The sequence below is a fragment of the Triticum urartu genome, chromosome 6A (assembly GCF_056163025.1).
Source record: "Triticum urartu cultivar PI428250 chromosome 6A, HENAU_Tu73, whole genome shotgun sequence".
Classification (NCBI taxonomy): Eukaryota; Viridiplantae; Streptophyta; class Magnoliopsida; order Poales; family Poaceae; genus Triticum; species Triticum urartu.
This window is the reverse complement of record NC_141878.1, coordinates 444222290-444241649: the sequence shown is the minus strand read 5'-3', so window position 1 is coordinate 444241649 and position 19360 is coordinate 444222290. Positions and strand designations below refer to the sequence as shown.

General features: G+C 42.6%; 2 protein-coding genes across 8 annotated transcripts; one reads left to right on the top strand and one right to left on the bottom strand.

Moving 5' to 3' along the window:
* The first annotated feature begins 6412 nt into the window (after positions 1-6412).
* On the top strand, positions 6413-10313 carry LOC125513932 (putative lipase ROG1). 6 transcript variants are annotated; one of them, XM_048679146.2, is made up of 10 exons: positions 6413-6637; positions 7175-7242; positions 7486-7556; positions 7654-7890; positions 7989-8152; positions 8235-8290; positions 8371-8423; positions 8540-8660; positions 9635-9732; positions 9845-10313. In XM_048679146.2, exons 1-10 carry the CDS (start codon positions 6525-6527, stop codon positions 9914-9916), a joined length of 1053 nt encoding a protein of 350 aa, XP_048535103.1. In that variant the 5' UTR covers positions 6413-6524; the 3' UTR covers positions 9917-10313. The 6 variants fall into 6 exon arrangements, with proteins under 6 accessions (XP_048535103.1, XP_048535105.1, XP_048535104.1 ...); XM_048679150.2 differs by having other exon boundaries at positions 6425-6637; positions 7180-7242; XM_048679148.2 differs by lacking the exon at positions 9845-10313 and having other exon boundaries at positions 9534-9732.
* Positions 10314-10802: 489 nt separating this feature from the next.
* LOC125513933 (deSI-like protein At4g17486) lies at positions 10803-13923 on the bottom strand. 2 transcript variants are annotated; one of them, XM_048679153.2, is made up of 5 exons: positions 13595-13923; positions 12656-12943; positions 12483-12563; positions 11615-11670; positions 10803-11320 (listed from the first exon to the last, which is right to left on the bottom strand). In XM_048679153.2, the coding sequence occupies exons 1-4, from the start codon at positions 13710-13712 to the stop codon at positions 11663-11665; spliced, it is 495 nt and encodes a 164-aa protein (XP_048535110.1). In that variant the 5' UTR covers positions 13713-13923; the 3' UTR covers positions 10803-11320; positions 11615-11662. The 2 variants fall into 2 exon arrangements, with proteins under 2 accessions (XP_048535110.1, XP_048535109.1); XM_048679152.2 differs by lacking the exon at positions 11615-11670 and having other exon boundaries at positions 13595-13921.
* Positions 13924-19360: the final 5437 nt, after the last annotated feature.

Genomic DNA, 19360 nt, shown 5'->3' with positions numbered 1-19360 from the left:
TATATCGCTCAACGGAAAAGGAAAAACGCTTGGCTTCTACGGCTCTAACACGGACCGCGGGCCACCAAACACAAACCTTTCCGTCCGATGTTAACACGTTTGCCCCAATTAATGTTGGGCCTGAAAGTCGTAGAGAGCATCCAGAAAAAGATGCATCTGTGCGCAATGGTTTAAGCATTGGTCGCTAATGGCACGTATGCATGGGATGATTCTGTATTTGATCTATCCTACTACAAAAGCTAGAGGCTTCTACTCGGCTAAAGCATGTGGTCAAGGAGGTTTCCTCTCATCATATAGATGATAGTGTAATCTTCGGATATGATCTATCCCATCTTATGTTTATCTTTTCAAACGATGTTAAGTAATATATGTTTTTGCTTATGTTGAACGTGTTGGTTGTATGCATCATAATTAGAGGCTACGCCTTCGCTCATTACAATTGTGTCGTCTCGGTATATTGATTGAACGAAAATGATCTCTATCAAAAAAAGTCACTGGCTTTTACTACTTTACTGTGTACCAATGAGACACGTATCTACCAAATAAAGTTTGACAACCTTTTTGAGGCAAAAAGCGTTGGCCAGCAAAGCACCAACATGTTGTAAGCTTGAAGACGCGTAAAATAGTGTTCAACTTTCTTTTTGCGGGGGAAATGGTGTTTATCTTAACAGCCAGCTAGGTAGTTGTTATTAAGATAGAAAAGAGAGAGAATGATATAAATTTTATTTCCCTTAGTATGACACTCTCTGTTACAATGTGCAATTACCTATAGAAAATATTGATTTGCATGCACCAATGTCTTCACCATAAGAAATAAAGTTGCTAGCAAAATGTGAAAAACATATTTCAACACTCGTCACATATCCACCACGTCTTAAGGCCTTAGATGTATGATCAATGCAGTCGAGAACTTTTCTATAGCCCACAACTACTTTATTACTAGCATACTGGTCTTTTTTTCTTGCATGCACATGCTTGTTTACTAAAAAATCCAAACAGATAGAAAAATGCGAGCCGTACAATTTAACACCAGAGAAGATTTCGATCTGTTGTTAGTCGTTGGATAAACTGAATTGTGTTTGTCAATTATGTGTGTTCTTAGCGACCTCCGTTAAATAGACTGCTTTTTGGCAAATACCGAATCATTTTTTTTTTGCGAGGGACTGAATCATTTTTCTATGGCTTTGAGAACAAGAGGCGGTTGCTCCGCCGTGGGTAGCGGCCAATGGAGGGCAGAGTAACACCTGATATGTGTTTTTGGTTCATATCTCATAGGGGTTTTGAGTTCCTCATTGTGGGCGAAGTTGGGGCGGCATGATGATGGGAACAATGACACCTTGGTTTTTTCATGTCAATGGCCTTCCTAGGACATTGACGAGTTAGATGATCCAATCAGGGGCATTCAGTCTAGGGTGATTTGCGTTTGCCCATGACAAGACGACGTTTCGCGTGTTTTTGTTCTCAAGTTCTATCTTTGTTCGATGAAGCTCAGCTGAATACAACTCCATCGTAGAAATTGTGAGGTTTGTGCCTAGAGTTGAGATTGTTGTTTGCCCGCATCAGTTAGGCTTCTTCGGGACGTTGATCTTCCTAAATCTGGGTCGCCGTCCTTTTAGTCTACATTGATGATTATTTTATTTTTTTAGAACGAAGGCTCAAGGAGAGCCCGGCTTTGAATTAACAAAGCCATCAACCGGCCAGGATTACAACCACTGCATTACAAACTCGAACAAACAAAAAAACAAAACACGGCAAGATACAAGGGTGCTGGAAGGCAACTCTCAAAACCTCACACACTACAGCTAGGAGATAGCATATGATAAGCATGAGCTGAAGCACGCAGAGGCCCTCGTCCACCCAAGGCTCACCAGGGAAGGAGAAATGGGGCTCCGGGAAGCGCCCGCTGTCGAGGATAGGCTATGACGGCACCAAACACCAAAGCCCTGGAACAACATCACCATCCATTCCCACTATCGAAAGAGGCCCCTGCCTCCTCGCCTGGCTCGAAAGGCGCCGAACCGTCGACATATGGGTTGCTCACCCTAGAACATGGATGGAAGGATGCAACCAAAAGGAGTAGGAACAGAGCACACCCTACATGACTAAGAAACTTCACCAGAAACACCGCATCACCGCTGCCCACTGACGATCCTTTGGAGAGGAGAAAGATGCCGGTCAGACAACAACAGGGTGTCCAGGGAGGACGGAGCAACGAGGAGGCAGGGCCAAGGCCGAGGAATGACGCTCCGGCACTCATAACTTGCACTACTATAGCCGCCGGAGGAGGGGAACCCGATCCCCTCCTGGCCAGAGGCCGCCGGACCAAGCTGTCACCAGTTGCACAGAGAGCACCAGAAGAAACCCGAACACTGCCGGACCTGCCAAGCCGCCGCCGCCGTCACTTGGGGCACACAGTCGCCGCCGCCCGACAACCACCACACCGTAGTGCCCACAATCCAAAAAGCATCCAAGGCGACGACTTCAAGAAGCAAACGAAGCCAAGAGCACCGTCGCCGCCCAACAAAGTTCGAGCTTTCACCCGGGAGGCTAGGGGAAGGGGAGGGTGGAGCAAAAGACCTGAATGGCGCCTCCAAGAAGGGGAGCGGCGTCCATGGACGTCGCCGCCATGGATTTCTCCCGGTCAAGGCTCCACACCACCAACACCACATCCAGCTCCAGGCACCGAAGAACCAAGTCGACCCGGACCAGATCTGAAGGGGTGGAGCACGCAGGGCAGCAGAAGGGGGAAGGGGCGGCCAGATCCGGAGCCGAAGAGGCCAGAAGCCCCACCGCCGGCGCCACGGATCTCGTCCGCCGGGGAGCTTGCTGCCCGCGCAGCCAAGCCCACCGGACCACACCCGCGCCACCACCAGCCGAGGAGACGGTGGCGCCTCACCGAACGAGGCCGCCGCCCCCCGCTGGAGAAACGGAGCAGCAGAGGCCCCGCCGCCACCTTCCTTGGCGACACCCCGGGCTTGCCCGGCGGATGCCTCTGGTGGCGGCGAGGAGGGAGGGGAGGAAGGGGGGAGGCAGCGAGATTTAGGGTTGTCGCCCTCGAGCCGCCCGAGAGGGGCGACGCGAGGGAGGGGGGGCTAATTAGTTTGTCTCCAGTCTCCCTCCTACCGTCTCATCGTTTTTCCTGATGATCCATTGATGATTATTCGGTCGTTGCTTCTACAAACTCTTGTGTTTCAACAAGGTTGCTTCGATAAGACAGAGGTCTAGAGACAACAACGAGCTTTGCTCACGACGTATTGCCAATGGATGCGAAAGGAAGGCTACACCGATTTCTTAAAGGACTTGCCGGCAATTTCATATTCTTGTAAGGGTTGGGTTTCTTTTGCTCAAATGCTTGGTCTTAATTAATACATAGTCTTGGGCTCCCCCCCCCCAAAAAAAGGAGTTTTTGTGTTTGTCAATCATGATAATTGTGTGTTCAATTTTGTTTATCTTCTTTATTATTGGACAACTAATCAATTTGTTTACGAGAATGCTAAATTCCTGCCGACTGGCAGTTTGCATCAGATCCGAACAATCTGGATCTCGTTCATTCCGAATCGAACGGCAGTTAACAACAGCTTCGAAGCGAGAAAAAGAAAGGGAGCGAGGAAAGAAAGGGGCGTGGACAAGAATCGAACCCCCGACGTCCTGTAGGCACGTCACCGCACTAACCATCTCACCCAGACATCGTAGTTGTTAGAACTGCGAAATCTCTTAATTTAATGCGTAGTGGATCTTTTTTTGAGATTTAAAATCTGAAGAAGTTGCTAATGTGATGGCGCATTTAGTGGAAAGACTTCCTGAAACGTTGATGTCCGTGATTTTCTCTCTGGATTGGATCCATCATGATTTTTTCTGTGCGCTAGATCTATTGGTAGACCCTATTTACAGGGATTTTTTAGTCAAGAAAATTGATTCTCAATATAGGATTCGAACCCACAGCAAACAGCTTACGTGAAACACTTACTAGCCAGCTCAATTAGACTAATTATTGTGTAAAAGGAAGCACGTCGCACTCTTTTGACCATTCCACGATGTTTTCTTTTTCTCTTTTCTTTGAGGAATCTCCATCACTCTCTCGTCCCCCTATTTCTTTCTTATTCGTATTTATCTTTACGTAAACACGCGATGACGAGGATTCATAGGAAATAATCTTAGATCGAGAAAAAAATGTTCAATCAATGATCTGATTTCTGAAAACGATACTTTAGTGTGCACTTGATTTGAGAGGGATTGAGTAGATTAGGAATCTCCAACGTCCTTCCTCCCGCATCTAACTTTTGAAGAATGGACAAGATGCACCATCCCACAACATGGTTATTATGTAGTTACCGGGCTAGATGTACTATAGTTACCAACATGATTACTATGTAGTTACGGCCTAGATGTACTATAGTTATCAACATGGTTATTTTGTAGTTATCAGGCAAGATCTACTATAGTTATCGGGCAATATCTACTATAGTTATCAACATGCTTACTATGCAGTTATCGGGCTAGATGTACTATAGTTATCAACATGGTTAATTTTTATAGGTATCAGGCTACATATGGTATAATACACCCCTGGTAGCTTATGCGTAAATAACATGATATTTTACATACCACAGACATGATAACTCATGCGCAAACATCATGATAACTTTGACAGGGAGAAAAAGTTGAAGACATCACCCGATAGCTTCTACGTAATTAGCATGATAATTTACACAACATAAACCTGATAACTCATGCGCAAATACCGTGATAACTTTGACCCGGGGGAGGAGGTGTTTAAAAACATCACCGACAACTTCTGTCAAATAGCATGGTACAGTATGCACCGTATACATGATAACTTACGCATAAATACCACAGTAACTTACGGTCCGGGGTGTTGGGAGGGGATGAAGTTGTTTGAAAACATAACCCCTCCTTATAACTTCCATATAAATACCATGATAATATACGCACCGTAAACTTGATAAATCATGTGCAAACACCCGTGATAACTTTGATGGCGGGGGGAGGCAATTGTTTGAAAACATAACCTTGATAACTTATGCGTAAATAACATGGTAATATACGGACCGCGGGCATGGTAACTCACGCACAAACACCGCGTTGTCCAAAAAAATAGCTGTTGAAAATGTACCACGGTTACTCATGTGTAAATAGCATGATAATAGACACACATCAGATCTGATAACTTACTTAGCCCGGGCCTGATAACTATTTACATGAAAAAAGTCTGTCAAAACATATCAACATGATATCTAGTTTCGAAGGTCTCGCCCTGATAGATACTTTATGTGAAATCGACTTTTTGATTGGACCGACGATTTGAGCTATAAAACATTTTGAAGTTTTGAACAAGGAGAACTAGGATGACATGAAAAATTTCTTCTAATGCATGCACGCATGTGCTTGTGAATAGAAGGTTGAAGAAACTTTTTCATGCCCTGGTAATTTCTGTGTAAACAACATGATAAATTAGGCACCACAGATATGATAAATTGTGTAGAACACGTGGTAACTTCTGACCCCAAAAAAAGTCGTCGAAACATATCAACATGGGATCTAGTTTCGAAGATCTCGTCGCTATGAATCTTTTACGTGAAAACAGTTTTTTAATCAGAGCGACGGTTTGTGCTACAAAACATTTTGAATTTTCGCATTGGGAAGAATCTTTGATGACATCATCATTTTTGTTTTTTCTGCATATATATGATTAACAACTCTAATTAACTGCTAGTGGAGTGGACACGCACAGAAAAAAATAAGATGAAGATACATGCATGCAAGCTAGAACGACGCAGCGGGACGAACGGGAGGATCGATCGAAGGTCATCCGGATCTGTTGCTAACCACCAGTCGACTGGTGGTTAGCACAGTCCATTTGTTTATGTTCAGGGGTAAATTTGAAGACATATCATAACATAAGTCTTCCCAAAAGAAAAGAAAACTGTTTTGCTAAAGTACATCTAGATGTGCTCTAAATATTGCACATCTAAATCATATATCATTAATTTTACATGAAGAATTATGCAAGCATTTTTTTATTTTTTTCTAATTTGATTGAATCACTTAGATGTGCAATAAATAGGACCCGAAAGAAAAATCAGAAGATAAAGCAAAGCACCACATGTAGAAGCAGGCGATACTCTCGATCATCCTCCGCCGTCTGCCGGTGGTTGCACTTGCTTCCATGGCTCTCCGCCGGCGTGTTCTGCCATTCGGATTAGGCCGCCACGCCTACGCCTACCCCCAACCCGTGCTCCGCTCGTCCCAGACAGGCGGTCCCCGTCAGCATCGTCTTCCCCACCTGTCACCCTCTTCCTCCAATCACGAGCCGTCTCCGCTCTCGCCCGTTTCGCGTTGGCGTACACGCGGACTCGCGCGATTCGCCCGCCTATAAGACACTCTGCCCCTTTCCCCGACCCCGAGCAGCGCCTCTGCCCTCTATCCGTTCCCCCCACTTCCCTCCCCCCTTCGCGCGCGGCCTGTGCGTGCGTTCGTGTTGGGCGGGCGGGCCGGCTAGTTAAATGGGCGACCTGGCAGGCAGAGACTGCCGGGAGGAGGCGGCAGCGCCGGCGCCGGCGCCGGCCGTAGGCGGGGCCGACCACCTGGTGATCATGGTCCACGGGATCGTCGGGAGGTACGGCCTACCAAGCCTATCGATTTTGTGCTCTGATTTGGCTTCACTTTTCAGGAAAGAAAAGTTTTCTGGCTTCCTGAATTGCTTGATCCTCCTAGTAACACGTAGGGGCCTGTCGGTTGCCTTGAAAACTTTGCGGATTTGTGATTGACGCGATAGTTACCTGATTGTTTTTGTGAATTCTGGTTGGTATAGCAGGAGATGAGCACGCGCGAGCTCCAAGTTTGTACAAATTTACCTTTTGACAATAAAATGGAATAATTTGATGACTTAGAATATCATGATAGCAGGCTAAATTGAGATGGAGTATCACTTCATGCTACATGGCTCACGCGGATTCGACTGGTCTGGCACTTTCAACAAATAAGCAAAATTAGGTCCCATTTCAATGAATTCAGAGTGCCTAACTAGCTGATCTTAACACGTTACTATTTCCCCCGATGCATCCACACATGTATATTGCAACTATGAGTAATCTAGTTGTTCCTACTTTGGCATTTCCCCCTTGTATTGATATTACTCTCGTTATTCGTACAGCACAGCCGATTGGAAATATGGAGCTGAGCAATTCCATAAGTTGCTAGAAGACAGAGTCATAGTTCATTGTAAGGTCTACTCATTCCTGCGTGTTCATCGCCTATCTTATTGGTGTAAACTGTTAAGTTTAGTGAGCTATTGCATTGCCACACGTAGATCACACATTCTCACGATGAAATAAGAAAAGCTATTGTGGCAGATAACAATTGATTCCTCTCTCCCTGTACTTCCATTTTAGCAATTGAAGCCATTCAGAGCCTATTTCTTTTACATTTCCTTGTGGATAGTCCAACGATATGTTAATTCTGTAGGTAGTAACAGCAACATGCACAAGCTAACTTTAGATGGCATTGATGTGATGGGTGAACGGTTGGCACAAGAGGTTAGTTTTTCATTACGCATCTTCCATTTTTCATCTTCCCTTTCTGCGCTTTATGTCTTCATTCCCCCAATTTAATGACAAAAATCTAGCAAGCCAGGTTATCGAAGAAATCAACAAAAGACCACAGATAACAAAGATATCTTTTGTTGCGCATTCCGTTGGAGGATTGGTTGCAAGATATGCTATCGGAAGACTTTATAGGCCTCCTGGACAATCACTTGAAAATTCTCCTCAAAGTTTGACAGACAGCAACAGAGGCAATATACATGGGCTTGATGCAGTCAACTTCATAACTGTTGCATCACCACATCTTGGTTCTAGAGGAAACAAGCAGGTAGTGGTTTACTTTGATCTTATGTTACTGTATTCAGAACAGGAGAAATTGTATAATATTTCCATCTTACGGTGATGTTTTTTAAAACCAATATGCAGGTTCCTTTCCTTTTTGGAGTTACTGCGATAGAAAAGTTTGCGTGCTGCATCATTCACTTCATATTCAGAAGAACTGGCAAGCACCTATTTCTTACTGATAATGATGATGGAAAGCCTCCGTTGTTGCAACTTATGGTGGATGATTGTGAGGACCTACGGTTCATGTATGCTTGTCTGCCAACTGCCTCTATGTGCTTGGATTGTGAATACTTGTACATTTTCATGCTTACAGATTTCTTATTGTAGATCCGCTTTGCAAGCATTTCAGCGAAGAGTTGCATACTCCAATGTTGGTTACGACCGTATCCTTACTTTAATCCTTAAATAAGCCTGTAAAAATAAGCTTTTTCTTGAGGTTTTTCCATAACTGATATTGATTAAGACATTGTTGGATGGAGGACATCATCAATCAGGGGGGCCTCCGAACTACCCAAGGTACCGTTTATGAACTTTTATGTGTATATTTTGATTTTGGTACGTAACTGTGAATCTATATCATAATCCTTTCACTTAGTTGGCCATTTGTAACTTGATTTGATTCTGTTTTTTAGTGGGTTGATTCGACAAGCAAGATTTATCCACATATTGTATACGAGGAACTATCCAAAGCAGAAACTCTTGATCAATGTGCTGATGTTGCTGATATGGACAAGGATAACTGCACTCTCGAAGGTATGCATCATGATTTTGACTAAACTAGGAATATGTTGTCTTTCACTATGTCATGACTAGTTTCTTATGAACAAAAGGATACTTAGAGAAAATATTATTAAATACCACTATAAGACGGAAAGCTTAGTTGTGATTTGGACTTTCCTAGCTGCGTGATTTGAAATATTATTTGTTATGTGTACTAGATTGGAGTTGACGATGCTGCATTTTCGTGTTGATATGCAATATTGAGATTAAGCATCCCAGCTCCTGTTGGTTTCGAATATGACATAACTAAGCGGAAAAGGACAAACATTACTATTGACATCATACTTATCTCATTTTTGTTTCTTCTAGCATAATTTGAGTTTAAAGTTGTAACATTACTATTGCATGGACTATATGTAAAAAGAAAAAAAATCATGTTGATTTGGATGCTGCCTTCAGTTTCACACTTTCTTTGCTTGATCCAGAAAACTAAAGCAAACTATTGCTTCTCAGTTTGGAATAGTCAGGGCATGGGAACATCCAGACATAACACCAACTGTCATGTTGTGGTTGTTTAATGTGCCGTGCCATGTTGCATAGGATCCCTGACTACACACCATGTTTCCTGGGTGCGTATGACTCTAGAATGTGTAGGTGTAACATGGTGTCGGCAGATACGGTCACAAATGAGACCATGTTCAAGGACAGTTTCCAGACTAATCGAGATAAATGGCTCCTACCTCCCTGTTCACTGAAACGACTTGTGGTTGTGGTGTTCCGTGTTGGATCTTGTGGTTGGGCTGTCATCTTTTTCTATCTTTCTCTTTTCTGTTGTGGGAAATATTTTCTATGTTCCTTTGATAACGAGTTTCCACAAATTGTCTAATGTACTGTCCAAGGAATCAGAAAATGCAAGTCGTATCATTATTGGACACATGCTCTTAGCTCCTATCAGTCCTTGAAGCAGAAGTGGACCTGATGGGCTAGCTTTGCGTGAAATATTGCAGAACGGCTTTTGAGAGGACTTAAGCGTGTGTCATGGGAAAAGGTGGACGTCAGCTTCCATAATAGCAAAGCAAGATCTGCTGCACACAGTGTAATTCAGGTACGTCTTTGGCTCGCAAACACCATCCATGCTCTGATATCCACAGCGCTAATGTTTGGGAACATAATGCTGAGGCTGAGGCTATCTTCCTATAAACTGGAATTTTGAGCAGGTTAAAGATCCTGTCATCCATAGCGAAGGTGCCGATGTCATAAAGCATATGATCGACCATTTCGTTACCTAGTGGAGTGCCGCCTATCTCTGGAAACAAAGATTGTGTTGTGATCATACACGAGTTGCTAACTGCGGAGTCGCCGAGCCTGGTGAGCACGTTTATGGCAATCCCAGGAATCAAGTGTCAGATAGACGGCGTTCAGAAAGTTGATATATAAGTAAATATATATATAGGGTCGTGGCATGTCGTTCACTAATCTTTCGCAATTATTATGCAATATGTATGTTGTGCGGTTTGAGCATAGTATCGGCTTTGTGCTTGTAAATGTCCACCATTGTTTTATCGGTGTTGATACGTTGGCGCGAATTTTTCAAGGGGAAACGTGGCAAGGATACTGGTTGGCAGAGATGCAAAGGCACACCTGATATTTGACAAACCTGATGGCAAGCGATTCTTATTTTCTCCATTTTCCACTTTGTATATGTGCTATCTTCTTTTTCTGATCGCGTGGCAGAAATGACCTGCCTTTTCTTCACAAAAAACATGCACATTCTAATTTACACCGGCAAAACAAAATTCAAAACTGTTAGCTTAAGAATTCTCTGAAGAAAAGTAACTGATCACAACAGGAATGTTTGTAATTTGAATGCTTGCACATTTCATAGAAAAAATATCCTAAAAAACAAACTCAGCTCCCGAAAAAGAGAGGAAATTTTAAGCACAAAATCTTTTGTTTGTACATAGGCCACAAAAATGATGTTTTTCCCCCTCAAAATTTGCAATCACATAGGAGTCGAACATTTTACATGCCTGACTGTTTTGACATTTGATAAACAGTCTTTTGCACCAGTTATCACATTTCTCCCGGATGCATCTTAGTTAGTACCTGATTAATCACGAATTGAACAGGCCATTGTCAATAACCATGTAGTAGTACATGGAGACGGCGGGTCTATGATAGCATGGACATGGGAATTTCATTACCAGGCTCAGGCGAGCATCGCCAAGGCAAACATTCTCGACAATGCCTATTCTAGCTCGTTTAATAAAATATACAGACTAACATCAGTTCCAGGCTCAACATTTTCTGAGTACGATACAGCAGTCACTGCACGAACTGGAAAACAGCAAGTAACTAGACCTATCTTTTGGACAAGATGGCCAATTCCTATCTGTACACCTGCTAGAAAGCCAAAACTCTGTGAAAAGTGATAGGTTGTACCAGTGGCAAGCTCCACGGTTCCGTCCTGTCACTAAAACCACCCAGAAACATCGCATCATCGTCCTGGACTCCAGTGGTTGCAGTTGTAATATGTCAATTTTGCAGAAAAAAACATGGAACATGTCAAAGAAGATCTTTGGCTAGCTTTAATGGCACTTCTACAGGTTGCAAGTCAGTGGATGGTGCTTCCAACAGGTGCTTGTCATCACCCTCATCGCTGTCCGAAGAAGATACCGAATCCAAATCATCATCTGCATATAGTGTTTAAAAAGGAAACAAACAAGATGGTCAATAAGATCGCACAAAATTATCATATACTATAGGATAACATCACAAAGTATTTACACAACCCTCCATTGCATATGGGTCTTATAAAATAAGGTTGTTTACAATGGTAACTTAGATGGGTAATTATTCTACTTGAACTGATTATACCAGAACATAGAAGATTAGCCAGTAAAAGAACTCTTAATTCATGCAAAATCATAGTAGTTTTTAAGTGTCAATTTTGGTCAACATAATGTTATACAACTGACAACCAATACCTTTGGACGCTTCCTCCACCACTAGGCTTTCCTGATCAAAGCATATAGTCACCGTTCTGGGCAGCCCCGTGCAAACTATTCCGTGTCAGGAATAGATGATTGGTATGATGAAAACTACTGGAATACCTTAGTTTTGCTCATTCAGCATTAAACCAAGAAAACTTGCCTCATTTCAAGGAAACTTAATACATTCAACTATAACTATACAAAACTTGGAAGATCTTAAAGCTGCATGAGTTATATGAAATGTGAAATGCCATATATGTTTCTATCTGTTGTGAAGCATTCTCATAAGATTATCCATTTTAGATATAATAATTAACAGAGATCTGGGGTAAACGAGTGATGGCATCTAAAGAGTGCCAAAATAGGATTGGTTCCTTTTTCTGAAGATCCAAGACTGGTGAACGTATTGCATAATTTAAAGAAGCCCATTCCATTTTTAGGTGTTATTCAGGATGATGTCTTAAGCGATAACACATTCTGATTCTTCTATAACATAATTAATTACTATTTACTACTAATTGCTTAATCATGTGCAAGTTACCAGTATGCAAAACACTTTAAGGTTGATGGCACTAACTGTTCAACCTGAAAGGAGGGTATATAAAAAAAGTTATGAAGAATTCTGACTACCGTGCAAGACAAAGTGAAATCTCTGAACTCCAAGGAGCAACAAGGAAAAGGACCAGATCTTAATCAACATGTTGGAGCTTATATTTTGCAAAGGAAAGCAAAGTATACAACAACATGTCATTCTTAGCCTCGTGATATTTCACAAGAATGTCACACTAACAGAAAGAAACAACATGTCAACATATAGGTTTCTTTTGAAAGGAAATGGAAGAAAAGTTCAGAAGATACTGACCAATAACTGGACGAAGAGTTGGGACACGTCCAACAGGAGAAACTTGGACACTTTCTGGTAGTAGACAGTCAAAAACTGAGCCTGGAGTTTTGAGAGAGAGAAAATGCAACCATTTAGCTATGATTTTCACCAATCTCAGGAAGTACGTAAACATATATGATAATGATACCAACCTACTCTGGCCAACCTATTCACCCAGCCAGGGATGGGTTTTCCAGTCAAGCTCCTACAGACATCATCTGTGAAATGATTGCAGTTCTTCGCAATCAAATTATATGTATTGCCATGATACTTCCCTGCAAGTCTTTCAATGAACGAGCGGAAATCTTCCCGAGACATGTCAGTTGTGCCTAGCGACACCGTCTTTCTATAGACAAATCCAGGGCAACATTTCGATTCCACCTCAAATACACCGCTGGATGAGAAATCATGTGCTCCAAATCCATATTCCATGCCATGAACTACTCGATTGGGAAAAATGGGTAAAAAAACATGAGTTCACGCTTCTGTAGATCATCTAAGTATGACATGCACATGAGAAAAGGAACATGTAACCATAGCAAACATAGGTGAGAAGAGATGTTCCACAGTTCCACACATAACATAACCAGCCTGATTTCCACAATGCATAAAAATACAATGACATAAACCTACAGTCAGTTTCAGTCCTTGAATTTTAGTGTACGCCAAAACTACACTTATTGAAGTATTTTCTTCATGCAAAATATAATATAACAAGACGGATGTCATGCACATTTCTCCTTGAAATTCTTCCCAAGAAAATACATTGTTCATTACATATTTGTTTCCCCTACCCCCCATCATTTTCTGGCGCATTGACCAGAAATGTTAATATATTTTTGGAATTTGTCCAACAAAATTCACTGTTACGATTGGGGTAACCAGAACATCTAATTGAAAATGATCCTAAAACAGCAACGATAATAACATAATTGTTCAAAAATCACCGTAACCAAATTGTTTTTAGGAAAACTGAAACAGCTCGCATCTCAGTTAAATCCACCAGCGTATCCATGCTAACAGGGGCAGAATCACGGGCATGGAAGAATCCGCATGAACAGCAAAGGGAAGGGGAATGGGAGAACCAATACCTTCGATTCCGGAGTGGAAGACGCCGAAGCCGAGCCAGTAGAGGTAATCGTTGACGGGCGTGAGGTCGTACACGTTGAGCAGCACCGGCGTCGACGGGCCGTCGTTCCCGGCCTCCATCTCCTCCCGCCGGCGAAAGCCAACGAGCCCTACAGATCTCGCAGCCCGCCCACCATCAACTGGCAGGGAGGGCTAGGGCTAGGGCTAGGTCGGAGCGCGTGAGCCGGGCGACGACGACGCCGAGACGGTGGCAATCGAGTTTATTTTTCTGTTTTCCCTGGAGTTGATTTTTGATTTTCTTCTGATTAATTAGGGGATAATGAACGGCCGCTTCTTTTGACCATGTGACGCTATCTTCACGCCCAGCTGTTTTGGTGCCACCGCCGGCGACGGTACAGTTCAGTAAATCAAACCATAGAAACTCGCGTGAAGCTCTTTCCGTTTTCAGAAAAAAAGTTTCTGTTTTTTCCTTATGAAAAGGTTTCAATTTTTTTTTGGAAAACATTCAGAATGTACCGCTTGTGACCCGTGTAACATCAATTAAATTTTCGGCGCACAAAAAACAACATTCAGGCTGCAGGTGGGAGTGGATTTAAGTGGGACTAACTACCTCATCCCACTTAAATCGTTTTAATGGGTTTCTATTGGATAGCAAAAAAGTTAATCGGGCTATCCCACTTAATTCGTTGGGAGCCCACTAACCCCGATAAATGTTCGTGCAATGCGGATTATTCAACTAACAGAAAACTGAAACAAAGCATGCATGCATGCAATTTTTACTTCCAACTCCAGGCACAACATTAACCTTTTACGAAGAATCAAATATTTCGCTGAGGGCATCTCCAAGCGAGACCCGTGTGAATTTGAGCATATTCTTTAAAGTGCCACTGTTGAATGACTTTGTGATATCGACCTTAGCCATTGTTGACCATCTAGTTGCTTTCAATAATTCGTTGACCTTCTTCTCGTCAACTCACGTTCCCCCTCCTTCAGTTTCATGTTCTCATTGCCGCCATCAGACCTTCATCTTCTTCTAGTATCTTCTTCCTTTTCGACGCCTTTTTGTTGTGATCTAACGATGACATAGTTGTCGCTCAACAACTAGGGTTTTTCTCCTAGTTGTATATGAAGTAAACATACGGACGCGGACGGGGAGCACATCACGAAGCACCCCTCTGGAATCAAAACCATTTTTGGTTCATTTGGGGTCGGTGTAGGCTTTCATTTAATTGGCAACGAATCACAATACAGTGTGCTTTTGTATATACTGACAGTAAACATGTGTACATACTCATTTAATTCGGGGTAGTGTGTTTGATAAAACATAGCAAAGATTTCAACAAAGCGCGAACCAACCTGTAGCGCATTTATTCCTGGATTTATTTTAAGATTTCCGACGATGTGCATTTAGTGGGAGGAGACGTTCTCGTCGACGACTAGGTGTTTACGGTGACTTCGTAAATTTCAAGATGATATGTCGGCTCGGTCTTTCAGAGGTGCTCACAGGGGCAGGGTGTGCGTATGTGTGTTCATAGAGGTAAGTGTATGTGCGTGTATATGAGCGCTTGCTTCTGTACTGTGTTTAGAAAAAAAAATTCAACAAAGTATTAAACGGCAAAGACTTTGGACACACTTACATTTAATAAAAAAAAGAATGAAGCATTGTAAAAAGTAAAGATAGCAATTTTACATTTGTTTTGGTTGTGGCCATTAATTGCACCCTTCTTAGAATGTGTATTACTCCCTCCGTCCACTTTTGTAAGTCGTTTCAGACAGCTCAAAATGGGTTGTTTTACACATTGTCTGAAATGTCTTCAAGGTCTTATAAAAGTGAACAGAGGGAGTATTAAATTCTCAGTTTTTTTCCTGAGATATTTGGGAAAATCCCGAGATTATTATAAAACAATTTCTAGAATTATTACCATGACATTCTCAGTTTTCCATTTAAGATAAAAAAACATCAATAAATGTGTTGACAAATCTCTCATATTGATTTACATAATTTCCTAGGAATTACTTTTTTGCGGGGGGCTAGGAATTACTATTGGAGGAAAATTCCTGGGAACTTGGTACAAACAAAAAATATTAGATGTGTGTTATATGATTCAAAACATAGGGCTCAATCAAATCCGGAGATTATTATTAAAAGGTCCTAAAAATTGTTACCATGACGTTCTCAGTTTTTCATTTAAATAAAAGTAACATGGAATATCTTGAAAATTTTCTCAAATTTGTTTACATAATTTCATAGGAATTGGTATCATAAGAATTTTATGTTTTACTAAAAAAGTGTAACTTCGTAGAATAGCAGTGAATTCGAAGAGATGGCATTGATTGACGATGTGACCAGTACACGAATAAATGCATCTAGAACAAGAGTTAAGAAGGTGCTACAAAATAAATGCATCTAGAACAAGAATCAAGAAGGTGCTACAAAGTGGGTGAAAGGATCGATATAGTTGACTAGAGGGGGTGAATAGTCAACTAACAATTTTTAGCTTTTCTTTACCAATTTAAACTTTGCATCAAAGTAGGTTGTCTAGATATGCAACTAGGTGAGCAACCTATATGATGCAACAACAATAAGTATACAAGCAAGCAAGGGAAGTAACACAAGATAAGCTTGCACGAGTGAAGGGACGAGATAACCAAGAGTGGATCCGATGAAGACGAGGATGTGTTACCGAAGTTCCTTCCCTTTGAGAAGAAGTACGTCTCCGTTGGAGCGGTGTGGAGGCACAATGCTCCCCAAGAAGCCACTAGGGCCACCGTATTCTCCTCATGCCCTCACACATATGCGAGATGTTGTGATTCCACTATTGGTGCCCTTGAAGGCGGCGACCGAACCTTTACAAACAAGGTTGGGGCAATCTCCACAACTTAATTGGAGGCTCCCAACAACACCACAAAGCTTCACCACAATGGAGTATGGCTCCGCGATGACCTCAGCCATCTAGGGTGCTCAAACACCCAAGAGTAACAAGATCCGCGAGGGATTACTAGGGGAATCAAATTTCTCTTGGTGGATGTGTAGATTGGGGCCTTCTCAACTAATCCCTAGAAAATCAACAAGTTTGATTGGCTAGGGGGAGAGATCGGGCGAAAATGGAGTTTAGAGCAATAATGGAGGTTGGGGTAGAAGAGGTGGTCAACTCGGAGAAGAAGACTCCCCTTTTATAGTAGAAGAACAAATCCAACAGTAATCCACCAACTCAGCCTGCGATGCACGGTACTACCGCACCAGAGACGCGGTACTACCGCCAGCGCCCGTGGTACTACCGCAAGGCACTACGGTACTACCACTGGCGCAACAATAGCTAAACCAGCCCTGATGTGTTGAAGCAGAGGGCGGTAGAACCGCTGGCGCGGTACTACCGCTCCCCCTTGCGGTACTACCGCAAGGCAGGGGTAGTCTAGATAGAGAAGGCACAGACATATAAAAATACATCCATGGCAACTTTCGCTGAGTTTAGATCTATGCAAAATATCTGACACGGTACTACCGCAAGCCAGGAGCGGTACTACCGCGTAGGGCGCGGATGTAAAAAATTACATCCGCTCATGCTGCTGAGCCTGGTCCGAGGCCACGGTACTACCGCGTCCGAGAAGCAGTACTACCGTGAGCACCTACAGTACTACCGCGCCCAAGGCTGGTACTACCGCAGGGACCTGCGGTACTACCGCTCTGAGGAGCAGTACTACCGCATGCCCCAGTTCAGCAACACTAGAAGTCCTTCCTTTTGCAGAGATACGGAGAAACGGAGGATGCTCCAACGAGTCAAAGGAAAGGTGGTGCAAAAGGAACAGATGTGTACGTGTTGATTTCACCCAAACCTTTCCAACGTGGACCCCCTCTTAATAGTACGGCTTTCCTACGACTCAAATCCACCCAAAAGAAACGTACAGAAACGTCGTCTTCAATAGTCTTCGAGGGGCACTAAATCGTTTTGTGCCTAGACATGATATATCTGAAAATGCTCAATGCACACGATTAGTCCGCAAAAGCATTGTCATCAATCACCAAAACCACTAAGGGATAAATATGCCCTTACAATCTCCCCCTTTTGGTGGATTGATGACAATACGGGATTTGCACATAGGGATATAAAATAAAGCATAGGCAAACCCAACATCTATAAAATATAGACGGGCTCCCCCTAGATGTGTGCACTCTCGAGATGTGCTTTGGACTGCACGACACACATACTAGGATCAACACTCCCCTGCTACCTCTTGAGCATGTGTTGGTTTTACCTTGAAGAGGAAAGAGTGATGCAGCACAGTAGCGTAAGTATTTCCCTCAGTTTTTGAGAACCAAGGTATCAATCCAGTAGGAGGTAACACGCAAGTCGCCTAGTACCTGCACAAACAAACAAGAACCTCGCAACCAACGCGATAAAGGGGTTGTCAATCCCTTCACGGTCACTTATGAAAGTGAGATATGATAGAGATAATAAGATAAATATTTTTGGTATTTTTATGGTATAGATTGAAAAATAAAGATTGCAAAATAAACGGTAATAGAAATAGCAAGTCGATATGAAAATAATATGATGGAAGATAGACCGGGGGGCCATAGGTTTCACTAGTGGCTTCTCTCAAGATAGCAAACTCTACGGTGGGTGAACAAATTACTATCGAACAATTGATAGAAAAGCGAATAATTATGAGAATATCTAGGCATGATCATGCATTTAGGCATCACGTCTGCGACAAGTAGACCGAAACGATTCTGCATCTATTGCTATTACTCCACACATCGACCGCTATCCAGCATGCATCTAGAGTATTAAGTTCATAAGAACAAAGTAACGCATTAGGCAAGATGACATGATATAGAGGGATAAACTCAAGCAATATGATATAAACCCCATATTTTTATCCTCGATGGCAACAATACAATACATGCCTTGTTGCCCCTGCTGTCACTGGGAAAGGACACCGCAAAATTGAACCCAAAGGTAAGCACTTCTCCCATTGCAAGAAAGATCAATCTAGAAGGCCAAACCAAACTGATAATTCGAAGAGACTTGCAAAGATATTTAAATCATGCATAAAAGGTTTCATAGAAGAATCAAATATTTTTCATAGATAATCTTGATCATAAACCCACAATAAATCGGATCTCGACAAATACACCGCAAAAAGAATTACATCGAATAGATCTCCAAGAGAATCGAGGAGAACTTTGTATTGAGATCCAAAGAGAGAGAAGAAGCCATCTAGCTAATAAATATGGGCCCAAAGGTATGTGCTAAACTACTCAGACATCATCGGAGAGGCTAAGGTGTTGATGTAGAAGCCCTCCGTGATCGATTCCCCCTCCGGCGGAGCGCCGGAAAAGGCCCCAAGATGGGATCTCACGGGTACAGAAGGTTGCGACAGTGGAAATAGGGTTTCGTGGTGCTCCTGGATGTTTTCGGGGTATATGGGTATATATAGGAGGAAGAAGTACGCCGGTGGAGCTGCGAGGGGCCCACGAGGGTGGGGGGCGCGCCTATCCCCTGGGCGCGCCCTCCTGCCTCGTGGCCTCCTCGCTTCTTTCTTGACGTCCACTCCAAGTCTCCTGGATCACGTTTGTTCCAAAAATAACTCTCCTGAAGGTTTCATTCCGTTTGGATTCCGTTTGATATTCCTTTTCTGCGAAACACTGAAATAGACAAAAAAATAGCAATTTGCACTGGGCCTTTGGCTAGTAGGTTAGTCCCAAAAATAATATTAAAAGGTATATTAAAGCCCATTATACATCCAAAACAGATAATATAATA

Bases quoted from the DNA above. Each gene is read 5' to 3' on its own strand.
- LOC125513933 (XM_048679152.2), bottom strand. From the start codon at position 13,712: ATGGAGGCCGGGAACGACGGCCCGTCGACGCCGGTGCTGCTCAACGTG. The intron at 12,944-13,594 runs GTATTGGTTCTC...CCAATCGAGTAG, and splicing joins CTTCCACTCCGGAATCGAAG to TTCATGGCATGGAATATGGA. The intron at 12,564-12,655 runs GTTGGTATCATT...TCAAAACTCCAG, and splicing joins GAATAGGTTGGCCAGAGTAG to GCTCAGTTTTTGACTGTCTA.
- LOC125513932 (XM_048679146.2), top strand. From the start codon at position 6,525: ATGGGCGACCTGGCAGGCAGAGACTGCCGGGAGGAGGCGGCAGCGCCG. The intron at 6,638-7,174 runs GTACGGCCTACC...TTATTCGTACAG, and splicing joins GTCCACGGGATCGTCGGGAG to CACAGCCGATTGGAAATATG. The intron at 8,661-9,634 runs GTATGCATCATG...GAAATATTGCAG, and splicing joins GGATAACTGCACTCTCGAAG to AACGGCTTTTGAGAGGACTT.